Source organism: Pelmatolapia mariae, linkage group LG7 (assembly GCF_036321145.2).
Source record: "Pelmatolapia mariae isolate MD_Pm_ZW linkage group LG7, Pm_UMD_F_2, whole genome shotgun sequence".
Taxonomy (NCBI): domain Eukaryota; kingdom Metazoa; phylum Chordata; class Actinopteri; order Cichliformes; family Cichlidae; genus Pelmatolapia; species Pelmatolapia mariae.
This window is the reverse complement of record NC_086233.1, coordinates 20,002,178-20,016,353: the sequence shown is the minus strand read 5'-3', so window position 1 is coordinate 20,016,353 and position 14,176 is coordinate 20,002,178. Positions and strand designations below refer to the sequence as shown.

The following is a 14,176-nucleotide window of genomic DNA, read 5'->3' as shown; positions in this document are numbered from 1 at the left end:
CAGAGCGTTTCCACATATCCTTTATTCTCAGTAACCTAACTGAGACCACTTCTGATTCAGTGGCACATCCATATAGATAGTTTATAAATGGGTATAATGATAAATCCTCTTATATCTGGTTTGCTTTTTCTAGTCACAGTTTTGTATCGAGTGCAAAAGGGATTTTAATTAAATATAAAGCTGGATTTAAAAAAAATAGCATGGATGGAAGCAGCGATCAGCACCAATCCTGGTGGGTAGGCTGTGGTGTATAAATGATACTTGGGTTTTTCTAAGGGTGATATCAAATGTATGAAGAAAATATTCCCTATGCCAGGGGTCAGCAACCTTTAACACCCAAAGAGCCATTTTGACCCGGTTTCCACGCAAAAGAAAACACTGGGAGCTGCAAATACTTTTTGACATCTAAAATGAAGATAACACTGTATATATTGTTTTTTTACCTTTATGCCTTGTGTGAACAACTAAAGTAGGTAAGTACGTAAAGTTTATTTATTAAGCGCTTTTCACAGACAGGCAATCACAAAGCGCTGTACACAAATATTAAAATAAACAATACAATCAATAGATATTATACACAATGTAAAAGATCAAATGTAAAGAATATCAAATACGTAGATCAACAAAAGGCTTGTTTGAACAGAAATATTTTAACTGCTTTTTAAAAGAATCCACAGAGCAACTAAAGTGTGTTGCTTATGAAATCCATGAAGTGCTACAGAGAACATTACATTTTATTTATGTAATTAACACATTTTGAACTCTTAAAGAAATATAACAAAAGGAAAGACACCCAGCTGAACTAAAATGATCCAGCAAACAAAAACTGTCGTGAGCCGCCACCCTTATATCGCCTTTGGTTCGTTTGGAGCCTTGACCTGACTTTTAAAAAGTAATTGGAAAAAAAGCACTATGCTGCTAAAAAATGAAAAATAGATATTTGCAAAATTCTGCCTAAATATGTATTTTACCTGGTTAATGTGTGTGGCTGGACGCAGCGCCGCTGCATGGGAGTCGGACGCACCTGAGCGGCACCCGCAATCACGCCTCGCCGCCTTAAAGTCTGTGCTCTCTCTGCTGTTGTGTTGTCAGGCTGTGAGCTGAAAAGCTACAGCCGGCTGTATGCGTACAGCAACCGTGTGTGAAAAGTGGTCAATAAAGAAATGCTGAAAAGCAGCAGGTCTGCCGTGGTATGTTTACAATGGGACTTCTGCTCCTGAACCTCTGCGCACAGCGTCTGCAAATCGGGGCTGTAAGAAGTCACTTTCATCTTTATGCAGGACTATAAGCTGTCATCTGTGAGGCGTGAGCGGTGTTTGTTTTTAACATAGTTCACGGTGGAGAATAGCTGCTGACATAATGTGGATCCAAAAATCCACAACTGGCCTACCTGGGGTTGAAAGTCTCGATAAATGCACGGCGTTTCGGCGGGTATACCGGCTTCCGCGAGTGTGACGCTTATTTTGAGCGATGAAAAATAATAAAATATAATTTTATTTTTATATTTCAATATCACAATAATCTTCCAATTTAGAACTACAAGTTAAAAAAAATAACTAAACACAAATAAAATACACTTCAGCTAAATACTTCTAATTTATTTTCCCAAACCACGCAGAGCCGCAGTATAAGGACAAAAGAGCCACATGCGGCTCCGGACCCGCAGGTTGCCGACCCCTGCCCTATGCCATTAAACTACCAGCAGCAACATGAACAGCTGATACAAGGCAGGATGGATCCATGCTTTCATCCTGCCAAATTCAGACCTTTTCATGTGAGAGTTGCTGCAGAAAACAAGATTCAGCAGACTAGGCAAGATTTTTCCAATATCTTATTGTCTAATTTTGGTGAGTTCATGCAAATTGTAGCCCCAGTTTCCTTTTCTCAGTTAAAGAGTGGCACACAGTGACTTCTGCTGCTGTTGCCCATCTGCTTCAGCGTTCACTGTACTGTGCATTCAGAGATGCTCTGCTGCATTCCTTGTTTGTAAAAAGTTGTCATTTGAGTTACCGCTGCTTTCCTGTCAGCTCAAAACAGTCTTGACAGTATCTAAACACCTGAATGCTTCGGGTTTCTTCCATGTGTTTGATTGTTCAGATGTTTGTTAAATAAGTGTACCTAATGAAGTGACCAGTGAGCATATATTTACATAAGCCCCCCCTCTTTTCCACTGATTCATTTCCAACTGGATCCTGGGTGTGATTGTTCCATTATACACATTGTGATCAATCACGGGCTTTACAGACAATCTGCTGCAAAAGTTTCTATGAATGATTATTTTGCTGAGTTACTGTTACTTTAAAACCGTTTATTATCTGCAGGGTATGAAGGAATTGAGAAGGCTTGTGGAAAGTCTACCTCCAGTGAACTACAACCTCCTAAAATACATCTGCAGGTACTAATAATTAACATTGGATACAGTTTTACATTGTTGAACCATGAGAAGCTGATATTTTCCATTTCCCTAGGTTTCTTGATGAAGTCCAGTCATATTCAGGGGTGAATAAAATGAGTGTCCAAAACTTGGCCACAGTCTTTGGGCCAAATATCTTGAGGCCAAAAGTTGAGGATCCAGTAGCAATTATGGAAGGTGAGTGTTGAAGAATGTCAGGTATACGTGTCTTACTTTCTTAATATTTAGTGTTAAATCTTAAATAAGATGAATGTTGGTTTTAAAAGAAAGATGATGATGATGTTTGGTTTCTTTTTAGGTACTGTTCTGGTCCAGCAGCTCATGGCTGTTTTGATTGGTCACCACGACGTGCTTTTCCCCCGAGATGAAGACAGCCCTACTGCCCTTGAGCTCGTCAACAACAATATTGAACAGCCACGGCGGCAAACCACTACATCTACCTCAGCCATCACTACAGTGTCTCAGAATGCTGAGAACAACAACACACATGTTGTGCGGCAGTGTGTTTGGGAAGCCAACGAGTCTCCTTCACACCGCCAGCACGCAGACAACAGTGGCTCCCCACGATCGGCAAGCCCCCGCAATGGAGTCATGGGACGCTTCGACGTCACCCGCAGTCCACCGCTGACCGTTAAAAAGAATCCAGCTTTTAGTAAAGGCAGTGGCATTGTTACCAATGGGTCCTTCAGCTCCTCACCCTCTTCAGATCCCACTGTGGAAAAGAGCCAGAGTGGAGGTGGCAGCTTACCGGTGCGTCGCAGTGGCACACTCAAAGGCTCGGGGACAAAAATGGGCACCAGCGGCGTCACGAGTGGAAACAGCACTACAGGGAATGGGACTGGAGTTGTACGCATGGGCATTCATGGGACTGACGCTGTCACAGGGAGTCCGAACAGCCGCAACAGCCTCTGGCAGCCGAATGGCTGTGTAATGTTACGGGAGAACAGCAAAGCTCGTGACTGCCACGGCGGAGATCAGACAACCAATCAGAATCGTCTGTCCACATACGATAACGTGCAGCTAAACCATCACAATCTGCAGCAGCAGAACCAGATCGCCAACACGTGTCTGAACACCAGCTGCGAGGACAAGCAGAGTGTGGACAGTGCCACCTGGTCCACTTCTTCCTGTGAAATCTCCCTCCCTGACAACTCCACTTCCTGTCGCTCCTCCACAACCACCTGCCCAGAGCAGGACTTCTATGGAGGGCACTACGAAGACTTGGATGGACCAGCACAAGACTGCGAGCATCCCCAGTCTGGCGAAGGAGGAGAGGGCAGAAATGGCGACAGAGAAGGAAGTGGAGAGGTTGGGAGGAGCAGTCGGGGCACGAGCAGCAGTGATAACAGCGACGGTTTTCCTGTTGGTAATGGACCCGGCAACCACAGCGCTCTGCACAGTCTAGTGGCCAGTCTTAAGCAGGAAATGCACAAGCAGAAGGCCGAGTATGAGGCCAGGATAAAAAGGTACGGCTCCATGTGTGAAGGGCTTGAATCAATACAAGCGCTTAATCTTCACTTTGGCCTTTTTTGCAAGCTATCCATCCTTTTTCTCAGGTGATCAGGCATGTAAACCAGTGAGGTTTTCTTGTGTATCATACTGTCATCTTCAAAGGTTTAGACCAGTAGAGATCAAGTCACATCAAAAGAGAAAAAAGGAAATTTCAAATCTTAAAATGAGGTTAGGTGCAGGCTACCTCTCTTAATCTAGCACTTAAAAAAAACCAAGTCCTTATTTTGAATTTTTCCTTCCTCTGAATATGAAAAGCTGGCACACATTAGTCAGATGCTGTAGCTCTTCAAAGCCTTACTTTAATCTGTATTATGCCAGCAGTGAACAGAAAAAAAATGTATATCCCAACTATAAACCTGCTTTAAAATGTTGTTTTGCATGGATGGCTCTAAGAGACCACTGTTTTCTTTTAGTGCAGCAGGCTTCATCCGTTAATCAGGTTGACAGAGACATACCAGTACATGAGTGATAAAACATAACATCCTCCACCCAGCTCTGTGTCTTCTTTCCTCTTTTACTACATCCACCATTCCCTCCATTTGACAAGAAGGCAGTGAATAAACCTTTCTAGAGCATCAGGATCCACTCTATAAATCAACATCTCACCACTTCATTAAAACGCAGAGTTCAAGTTCACTGGCAGTGACTACACCCTCCTCTGTGTCTGCCCACATCTTTTCTTTTTTTAATGCCCCTCACCTGATTCCGTCATTATCTCATTAGCCCTTGTAACCTCCTGCCTGCTTCACCAGCTGCCCTTTGTTGGCTCATTACTATCCAAAGGTCACAGTGGCCTTTTGGCAGAGCATCTAAGCTGATGGCTGCAGATGAAATAAAACTGAAACCACCAATCAAAATCTTATTAATGGGCATTCCCATTAATGAGCAGGAGTGTACACAAGTCTGAACAGCTGCCTTAGTCTTTGGCAACCACATGGCTTTGTCCTATTATGGGAAAGCAACAAAACGGGCCCACTCTCCAGTGAGGATTAAATAGCCAATCAGAAGCTGTCTTTTTCACTCTGTTCCATTAGCTACAATCTTGTAAGGTTGTCAAACATGAGGCTCGGGGTCCAGAACCAGTGGGGGACAAGTGACTCCAATTCAGCCCACTGCATGGCTTTGGAAAATGTGGGCATAAATTGTGTTTTGTTAAGTTTTACAGCTTTTGCTACATTCATCCTGTACCAAAGTAATAAAAGAAAAAAGTAGTAAGTAGTTTTATACAATTATTTCTTTCTACTTATGAGTCATGCTGACAGATTTTTTTCATTTGCTGCTGCAAATGCAAAACTAAACTGAGACATTCGGTTGAAACTACACCTCTTTTTTTTATGTAACAATGTAGCAGGTATTAAATGTGTAGTTCTTTATACTGACAAAAAGAAGAGTTTCACTGGTGGCACTTCACATAGGCGACAGTTGTGATTTGGTGTTATATAAAGGAAACTGAATCAAATTGAATTGCTCTGGCCCACTGAAAATCAAAGTTTGATATCTCCAATCTAACCTGAACACTGAACAGGAAGAAAAGGTACCTAGAAGTCACTCAAAATAGCCCTTTCCTGAATAATCCGTAACGTATTTAAGCTTTCAGATTGATTGAACATCAAGTTTGAGAAAAATGCCCCCATACAGCCGTCAACAAAGAGGAAATTTGCCAAAGAATTGTTTTGGGTTTTTTTTTCTTTGAGCTATAGTTTATCTTAAAGTTGGCTATATTAACATGGAAAACTATGGAGCAGTATCAGTTTGCCATTTGAGGACCTGGTTTTTTTGGGGGGGTTTTTTTGGCACCTCTACACTTCCACAGCCCCAGAGATTGTGGTTGCATGTAATTCATTAGGTCATTAAGAAAATTAAAAAGATCTGCAGCTGCTAACACTTGCCCTTGTGCTCTGAGATGAGCAAATCCTCTGTTCACTACGGCACTACTAATCTTTTCCTAATCCCATGTATGGTTCATTTGCAGTTTGGAGCAGCGTAATCTGGAGCTGGAGACTGAAATGGTGAACCTGCACGAGGAGCTGGACCAGGAGAGGAAGAAGTACACCATGGCGGAGATCAAGCTGCGCAACGCTGAGCGCGCCAAGGATGACGCCGAGCGCCGAAACCAGATGCTACAGAAAGAGATGGAACAGTTTTTCTCCACATTTAGTGACCTCACCGCAACTGGCAACGCCGCAGCCCCCGATCCCCGCCGACCAGAGCGAAACAACACCATCTGGATACAGTGAAGGAAGGCTGAAAAAAGATGCCAGCCAAGACAGGAACTGGGTTATTATAATGATGTGAACTTTAGAGAGACTCTTAACAAGATTTGGCTGCTGATCGAAGGAGGGAAAACACATTGCAAAGGGTAACGGCACGTTTTAATTTAAGAAATAGGAGATATAGGGCTGATGTAAGCCGCCTTTATAAATGTAGACATCACCTGGAGTGATGCCAGAGTGACATTATCTGTATATAGCCTTATTTAAACAGACGCTCATGGACACACTCCAGTCTCCCAGAAGTGGTTGGGGTTTGTTCAGTTGTCTGGCTGGGAAATGGAGCAAAGGGACAGTACACAACAGCCTATGAGGACATATGGTACTACCATTTTATGTTAGCTCCGAGATAGAAGGGAAGAAAAAATGTTAAAAAAAATAGAAAAAAGAACAATACCAACACCAACCTTGGACCTGAAAATGCAGAAAAGACCACACCAAACTCCTCCTTTTTATTCATTTTTATCATCTAACCAAAAAACACCTTATTGTTCAATATAATTCTGCATCTGCTCATGTCAAAGATGTCATATGTTGTAAAGAGAAGTAAAACTGACACTTCATTGTTTTTGTGATATTTAAGCAAAGCTATAAAAGTGTGATATTTTCTATCAGTTTTTTTTCTGTCTTTTTCTTTTGCACTTAAATGTTTGTTTAGTCTCTGCAAGTTGGTACTGGATGTTCTGTCAGTCTATATGTCGATGCGTGTGCCTGTGCTTCTGTGCTGTTATATTTACCCATGACCAAAAGAAAAAGAGCCTGTACTGTAAATATTGTATAGATAAATGCAGACGTGACTAGATTAGATAGTTTGCATTGTGGTTTACTGATATTCAGATGGGTATGGCATGAATTGAGTTGATACTGAAGAATGATTTGTAGTTTGTTAGAGTACAGTTCAAGGTGTTGCACAGTGGGTTATTGGCATAAATCTTTTAAGTCTTGAATTCAGAATTTCAGATAAGAAACTGTATGGGATGCCGCTTTTAAAGATACAATTTGCTGATTTTCTAGGCAAGCACACGTTTGTGGGTCATAACTGTGAAATAATTGGGATTTTAAAGCCTCTAATTTGATGACATTATCAGCCTGGCTGCAAAATTCAGTAATAAGTGGTATGTGCATGATGGTTGCATGAGTCTACGAGGGTCGGTGTACACTAACTGAATGTTTGTAAAGTGACTGTATATGGATGAAGTGTATTTATGGAGCCCGAAACCAAATGTCTGCACATGATGTGGATTTGCAAATGATTACAAAACGGGACACCTCTGATAGATCAGACCAGGAATGGACCTGCGTCAGAGAGGAGTTGGTGCGTACACGTGTGCGCGGACCTGCTGCTCGGCTTCTTTTTAAACCTGCTGCTGGTCATTGCAGGACATCTGGAATGTGCATATGGAGTCAAAAAAAAAAAGAAGAAAAAAGTGCCTGAAAAAGTGAAGGAGGGAGGGAGGGAGGGAGGGAGGGAGGGAGGGAGAGGGGAGCCTGCGCTTCTCATTTCACAGCCTTCACCGGGAAATAATGGGCTTAAGCCAAGCTGACAGTGTCACCTTGTTCTGTGAATTCCACACAAAAGGGCGGATTATGGATGGAGGGCCAGACGGAGTGGACGGGGATAGTGGAATGTTTTCATGACAATACTTGATACACAAAGGAACTTTAAAAATGACTTAATAGGAATAAAGATGGATTTTAATGCAAGTCTCTGTTGTCATTTTTCCTTTTCAAATGTCCAACTAATATGTTTGAAGACAAGGCAGAACATCTGATTGGCCTCACGTTAACACAATTAGTGGGCGGACAGTCAGGGCTATTTTTATTTGTCATTATTTTTGTTTAGAGGGAAAAAAACTATTTTGAGTCATTTAACTTGGAGAAAAGTGGAAAATATTCACTTTTAAAAAACTAGAATTGTTAAGATTTGTGCTTTTAAAACAAATAAATTTTGTCCAAATAAAGAACAGACTGATTATTAAAACGAAAAAAACACATCCTTGAGGCCTCCTGTGCTGCTAATCTCAAGTGTCTGATGTCTACTGCTGCTAACAAAGTACATGAGAAATCAGTATTAGTATTAGCTGATGCAAAAAAATGTAAATTGCCAAAAGTAGTCATGCCCAGTGATGCTGCCTACTGTCTTACCACAAAAGGCACGGCTAGGTTAGAAATTATATCTGCACTCACTACACACCTTTTACTTTTTTTGATTTCAGAACTGCTTTAATTCTTTGTGGCATCGAATAATTTCTAGAAACATTTCTGAGATTTAGGTCCATGTTGACATGACAACATCACACAGTTGTTGCATATTTGTTGGCTCCTCGTTCTGATTGAGATCTGGCCATTTGAGTACAGTGCACTCTTTTTCAAGAAACACGCACTTTGGTCCAAGGAATGGACAGGGTCAGCAACAATGGTCAGGTGGTGTTTAAACAACGCTCAGGTCTTTTACACCACCAGCAGCAGCCTGAACCGTCAACACAAGGCAGGATGCATCTATGCTTTCATGTTGCTTATCCTAAATTGTGACCCTATGATCTGAATATCGCAGCAGAAAGCAAGATTCATTAGAGGAGGCAACATTTTCCAGTGTCCTCTTGTTCAATTTTGGCCTCTGTTTCCCGTTTAAGGTTTACAGGTGTGTCAACAGGTGTAGCTCATCTGCTCCAAGGTTTAATATGTTGTGCATTCAGAGATGTTCTTCTGCATACCTTAGTTGTAATGAATGTTTTTACTTTAGTTGCGCTTGCCTGCATGTTAAGGAGTCTGACTATATTCCTCTGACCTCTGGTATCAAAAAGGCATTTTTGCTCGGGGAACTGCCACTCGCTCGATATTTTCTCTTTTTTGCACCATTCTCTGTAAACTCTAAAAATGGTTTTGCAACGTGGTTTGGCACCAACAACAAAGCCACATTTTCAATCACTTTAAATCAACCTTCACCCCCATTCTGATGCATAGTTTAAATTTAAGGTAGTAATGTAAAACATATCTACATGCCTAAATGCACTGGCATCCTGCCGCACTGACTGGCTGATCAGTGATTTGCGTTATTAAACAGGTAGACCTAATAAAGTGGCCATCGAGTGCGTTTCATTTCATTGGTATACTCTATCAACCTGAAACTACTGAGAAAGGTCAGTGCACTTGTTCTCATGCTGCGCTCTCATGCTACATTATTTTTCTCTGTCAGAGAACTAGTTAATGGCACTGCTTTAAGATTGTGCATCCACCTGAAAGTGCCTGAAAGCACATTAGATTCTGTGTAGGGGTCACAGTGACAGATTGGATAAATGGTTCCTATTGACAGCAAGGCCTGAAACAAATCTGCAGTGCATTTAAATTAGTCTCCAGGTAAAAAGAAAAGGTCCACGAACGCCCAAGGTCAAAGGTTTTGTTTATTTTCAACCACATACATAATACATAATATTTTTTACATACACAGTTCCTTTAAAATGTGTTTACAGTAACAGCTTTCAGTAAGTTTTTTTCTTTTTCTTTTGCATTTGTTTTTGACTTTACTTGAAACGCTATAGCCTGAAGCTTCGAGATCAGCCTGAAACAATACCATTTCTTTTTTTTTGTTTGTTTCTTTTTGAATTTTTTTTTGTTTTAAACCTGACAATGTCAAAGGAATGATTCATTAAAACAGCACGGAGTAAAAGAAACAAGAGAGAAGGAATCAGAAAAGAACTGAATAACAACATCACCTGACTCAGATGAGCTATACAGGGTTTCGTCATTGTAGAGTTCCACATTTAAGACTCTAAACATTTTAGCATCCGACCCCTTGCAGTAGCTTGCCTCCCTGTCTGAGTGCAATAAAGTGTTTATTGCATTGTTGAACTGTTATTATTTACAATAGAAGTTAAAAGAAAAAGGTGAAAATTGCCAAGCTGGAGATCCAAAGATTGTTTTTTTTAAGTTGGCACAGCTGTGTACAACTTGTGACATGTAATCATTTTTCATAGTGTATGAATCCATAAGAGGTCATTTTAAGACCCCCTCCAAAAAATTAGAAGCTGGAATGACAGTGGTTTTCTAATTCAATTCAAAGTGACAGAACATGAATACACACATGAACTACTACTAAACACACAACTGTGCTTACTCGCCATTGACATTCTTCAAAATAATTGCACAAAAGTCATGATTTCGTATTAAAATTTAAAAAAAAAAATGAAGACGTGTTGCAAAATCATTTCTCCAGACGCCACATCACACCTTTCAACTCAGACTTGCAGCTTGTGTTGAATGCTGGTTGATTTAATCTCTCTCTCTCTCTCACACACACACACACACACACTGATGAGCAGAGCATCAATGATGTGCGTGATTGTTAAACCGTTCATTTTTACATTCACTGCTGACAACCCAGCTCAATCTCCTTCTTTATTTACCCGAACTAAAGCTCCTTTTATCACAACAGAATTGTCTGGAGGGATGTCTTATAAAAAGATCAAACAGTTCACATTCAGAAAAAGTGAAAAAAAAAACATTAGCGATGTTAGTGTTTGTTCTCCGTGACCAGAACATATAAAGATACAGAAAGAAGAGTGTGTTCGGATGGTTAAAAATGCCCTGTAGAAAAAACTGCAACAGTACCTTGTGTGTTTGTGGTGTAGAGGTCGACTCTGCGCCCCTTTTGTGAGAAATTCATCAAAACATTTTTTTTAAACACAAAGTATTTCATCAAAGTTGCACCCTGTTTTAAAAGATTGCCCTGGCCAGACCCTGAACAAAAAGCCAAGCTAGCCATAGCTTATTCTGGAGACGCCAACCTCAGTTACCCTCTGAGCTCTGCGAAGGTTAGTCTGTTAGTCTGTGTGTGGTTCACTATACACAAGCCACAGGGAGTAAGAGTGTTAACAAAGTAGCTTTTTGAAGTTATCTCCATAACGTGGAGGACTGTGAGAGATTGTACACAAAACAACTCCATGCAAAAAAGAGTCATTGTGCAGCAGCAGCTGAACTGAAGGTTACAGACTTGTACTGTCACTGAAATAAATATGTGGCAACGATGTCTCCACATCTCCTTAAAGTCATGGCAGCGACTGAATCTATTTCATACATGCGGAGGCTCCCATATGTTTTATTACAAGTCAGTGTGAGCATTCTTGTTCTTCATCTGACCTAATTGCTGTCATTTACTGGATCATGGCAAAACACCTTTTGAAACAAAATATGCCTAAAGTAGGGAATTATGTATGTTTTGTCCATATAAATCCAGCTCCAAGGTCTTACTACGCCAAATTACCCTAACTTGCCCATGCAGGTTCACAGTGGGTGAAATAATCTCTGCCATAGTGGAGCTCACTTTATTTCAGTCTGCCAAAAACTGTTTTATATTCTTGTTTCATTTAAGAATACTGAGTTTGCACAGATAAATGTGAGATGTGACATTAACTTGAGATGAGAGCAGTACAGCTGCCAAGCCTTTGCAAAGTGCAAATGCATTTTGCATGTGAATATTTGAGCGTTGCACCCCAGCTAGAGAAAATATGGTTACACTATTTTAAGGAAGCTAATTTGGTTTTGTAGGAGAAATAAAACAAAACAAAACAAAGAGGTCAAATTAAAATGTAAAAAGAAAAATTTGTGGGATGTTTTTTAATGTAAACACCGAGGAAAACATAGTTAAGCTTTGGGGCTCAGACAGTTTTAAGGCAGAACAAGAAAAAACAGAGGGAAACAAAAATATATCATTTCTGCACCTGCAATGCTTCATTCCAAAAGGCACTTGCCATGTTCAGATTCCATCTATCAAAAATATATAAATCAATAAATTAAAGAATCTTTCGCCTATGAAATCATTTAATGGGTGCTTTCTCATGTCGCGACATTTTTGTGCGGTGTGCAGTGATATAAAGCAGATGAGAAGACGAGCCATAGCTACAAGGTTAACACTCATCACCTGTCTTAAAAACTCCGCACTGTATCACTTCTGCTATGTTTTAAAGAGTCAAACAAAAAGGGGAAAAGGTTCTCTGTGGTTATTCCACAGTGAAACCGATCCAACTCCTGTGCCTGTGAGGGGTTAATGATAAACAGTGACATGCAGGGCTGTGGTTAAGGGACCGATCATACACTGCCAGGGGAAATAAAAAGGGACATTACACACAAATTAGACTTCTTGAAGGCTGTCTCGTGAAGTCTGAGCACAATCAGAATAACTTATTTCTGTGTGTACTGGCCCTTTACGTCCTAAACAGCCCCGACTTTTATCAGTGTCTTATTGGCTTGCCTGTGGTCCACCAACACACACACACTCACACGTCCTACTGTGCCCAGTTAGTTTACATTGTATATAAACAAAAGTCTCTATACAGACTCGTTAGCATACAGTGAGATTAGCATTGTTTAAATCTAATCATGCAGGACTACAGCAATAGGCAGGGGCAACTGAGGTGGAAAGCGGTGATGTGGCAAGGTGTGCTAGTCGGAAAAATAGAAGGAAAAAAATCTCAGTTTACTGGCCGTCAGTCCCACTCTGTGTGCCCTTCAGCTGTACAGAATTACAATATTTACAAATTAGCACGGGAGGGGGGGGGGGCACTCCTGGTGACAGCAGGAACATGTCCCTGCAGAGTTACCACTTGAAAACACATCAGGAAACCTTACTTGTTTTTTGGGAGGGGGGGGGGCGGTGTCTCACACAAAGCCTAGATGTTTTAAATACAGCAGTGTAATTAAATTAGAGCTGAATAGGGGAGAGGGGCTGGGGGAGGAACGAGAGGAAAGTCCCCATTTAGCAGTAGTGATGAGCAAAAATGGCAGCCCACCTTGCCACAATGATCAGAGCATAAATGCTTTTCTTTTGGTTGCTTTTTTTTTTTGTCTGTAAGGAATTGGGAAACCAGCTGCCAGCCAATATGCACTTTACAGGAGATGCAAGTCTAAGCGCTTGGTCATTTTGATCTGATGCCATATACAAGAATATGAGGGGTAATATAAGCAAAGCAACTAGAGGATCATTAACATATATCTGAGCTCATTTACTTGAATACCGCTGCTGTTTTTCAGTGACAATGCACAGGCTTTAGATTTCATAAATTCAGATTCCTATATCTCATATTTTTGTTCTTAATATATTAATTTTGATCTTTACTCTTTTTTTTTTTTTGTCTTTTTGTTTTGCCTTCGTATTTTCCGGCGGTCGTTTTTGTTGGGTTCTTCACCTTCGGAAGAACATGGGGTTGCGCAGGCAGGCGGCTAGTCACCTGCAACACCCCAAGGGTCCTGCAGAGGTCTCCAGGCTGCTGTCAGTGTCTGAGGCCAGGGTCTGGTCGGTGGACATGGAGGAGATGTCGTTGATTGAGGAGGAGGGAGGGAGGCTCTCGCTGCTGTTCACGGCTGCACCTGTGCTAAGGGAATCAACAGCAGCGGGGGGTTACAACGTAAAAGAGTCCTGGCCAAGATGCGAGCAGAGAAACAGTCGCAGGAGATATACAAGTGCACACACAGGTTAGAGTGAGATAAATGCTGATTCATGATTAGCTGTTCCATGAGATAGAGATGTCAACAACATTTACAACATCTGTGGGACATCACAATCACAGTGCATCTGTAATGAGACAAAGATAATTAAGCTTTGGGTCCGGGGGGTTCCACAGGAAATATCATTAAAGGCTTTGAGTGTTTCAGCAGTTCATAAGCGTGGCTTGTTGTAGTCATTTATATGCCAACAAGCTGCTATTTGATGATTTCCTTTTAATTATATACCTGATTTATGCCTTCATACAGGTCTGTGTGTCTGTGTGTGTAACAAATGGCAACCTCTGGAGCTGAAAAATAAAGCCAACACAAAAGTGCCAATTCCTTTAACCTGGCTCCCAAAGTGAGCTAGTCCCCATAGATGCCCAATGTTATAAAGCATATTTACAGCCCATTACAAAAGAGATTTTTCCCTCTATGGATAGATTCTAGGGGTATGAGGTGGGGTATCCATCCATAACTAGAGTATTCATCTGGACACAGT

General features: G+C 41.1%; 2 protein-coding genes across 13 annotated transcripts in view; one reads left to right on the top strand and one right to left on the bottom strand.

The window, feature by feature from the left end:
- Positions 1-7,639, top strand: part of arhgap24 (Rho GTPase activating protein 24) — an 85,049-nt gene extending 77,410 nt beyond the window's left edge. For all 5 annotated transcript variants that reach the window (XM_063478335.1, XM_063478337.1, XM_063478336.1 and 2 more), the window contains 4 exons: positions 2,322-2,395; positions 2,469-2,590; positions 2,712-3,879; positions 5,898-7,639. In XM_063478335.1, coding sequence (XP_063334405.1) covers positions 2,322-2,395; positions 2,469-2,590; positions 2,712-3,879; positions 5,898-6,162 — 1,629 coding nt within the window. In that variant the 3' untranslated portion in view covers positions 6,163-7,639. The remainder of the gene's footprint in view (positions 1-2,321; positions 2,396-2,468; positions 2,591-2,711; positions 3,880-5,897) is intronic.
- Positions 7,640-9,578: 1,939 nt separating this feature from the next.
- Positions 9,579-14,176, bottom strand: part of mapk10 (mitogen-activated protein kinase 10) — a 40,662-nt gene continuing 36,064 nt past the window's right edge. For 5 of the 8 annotated variants that reach the window (XM_063478334.1, XM_063478326.1, XM_063478327.1 and 2 more), the window contains one exon: positions 9,579-13,557. In XM_063478334.1, the coding sequence (XP_063334404.1) occupies positions 13,415-13,557 (143 nt within the window). In that variant the 3' untranslated portion in view covers positions 9,579-13,414. Of the gene's footprint in view, positions 13,563-14,176 lie in introns of all 8 variants that reach the window. The other 3 variants (XM_063478330.1, XM_063478331.1, XM_063478333.1) reach the window with 3 other exon arrangements.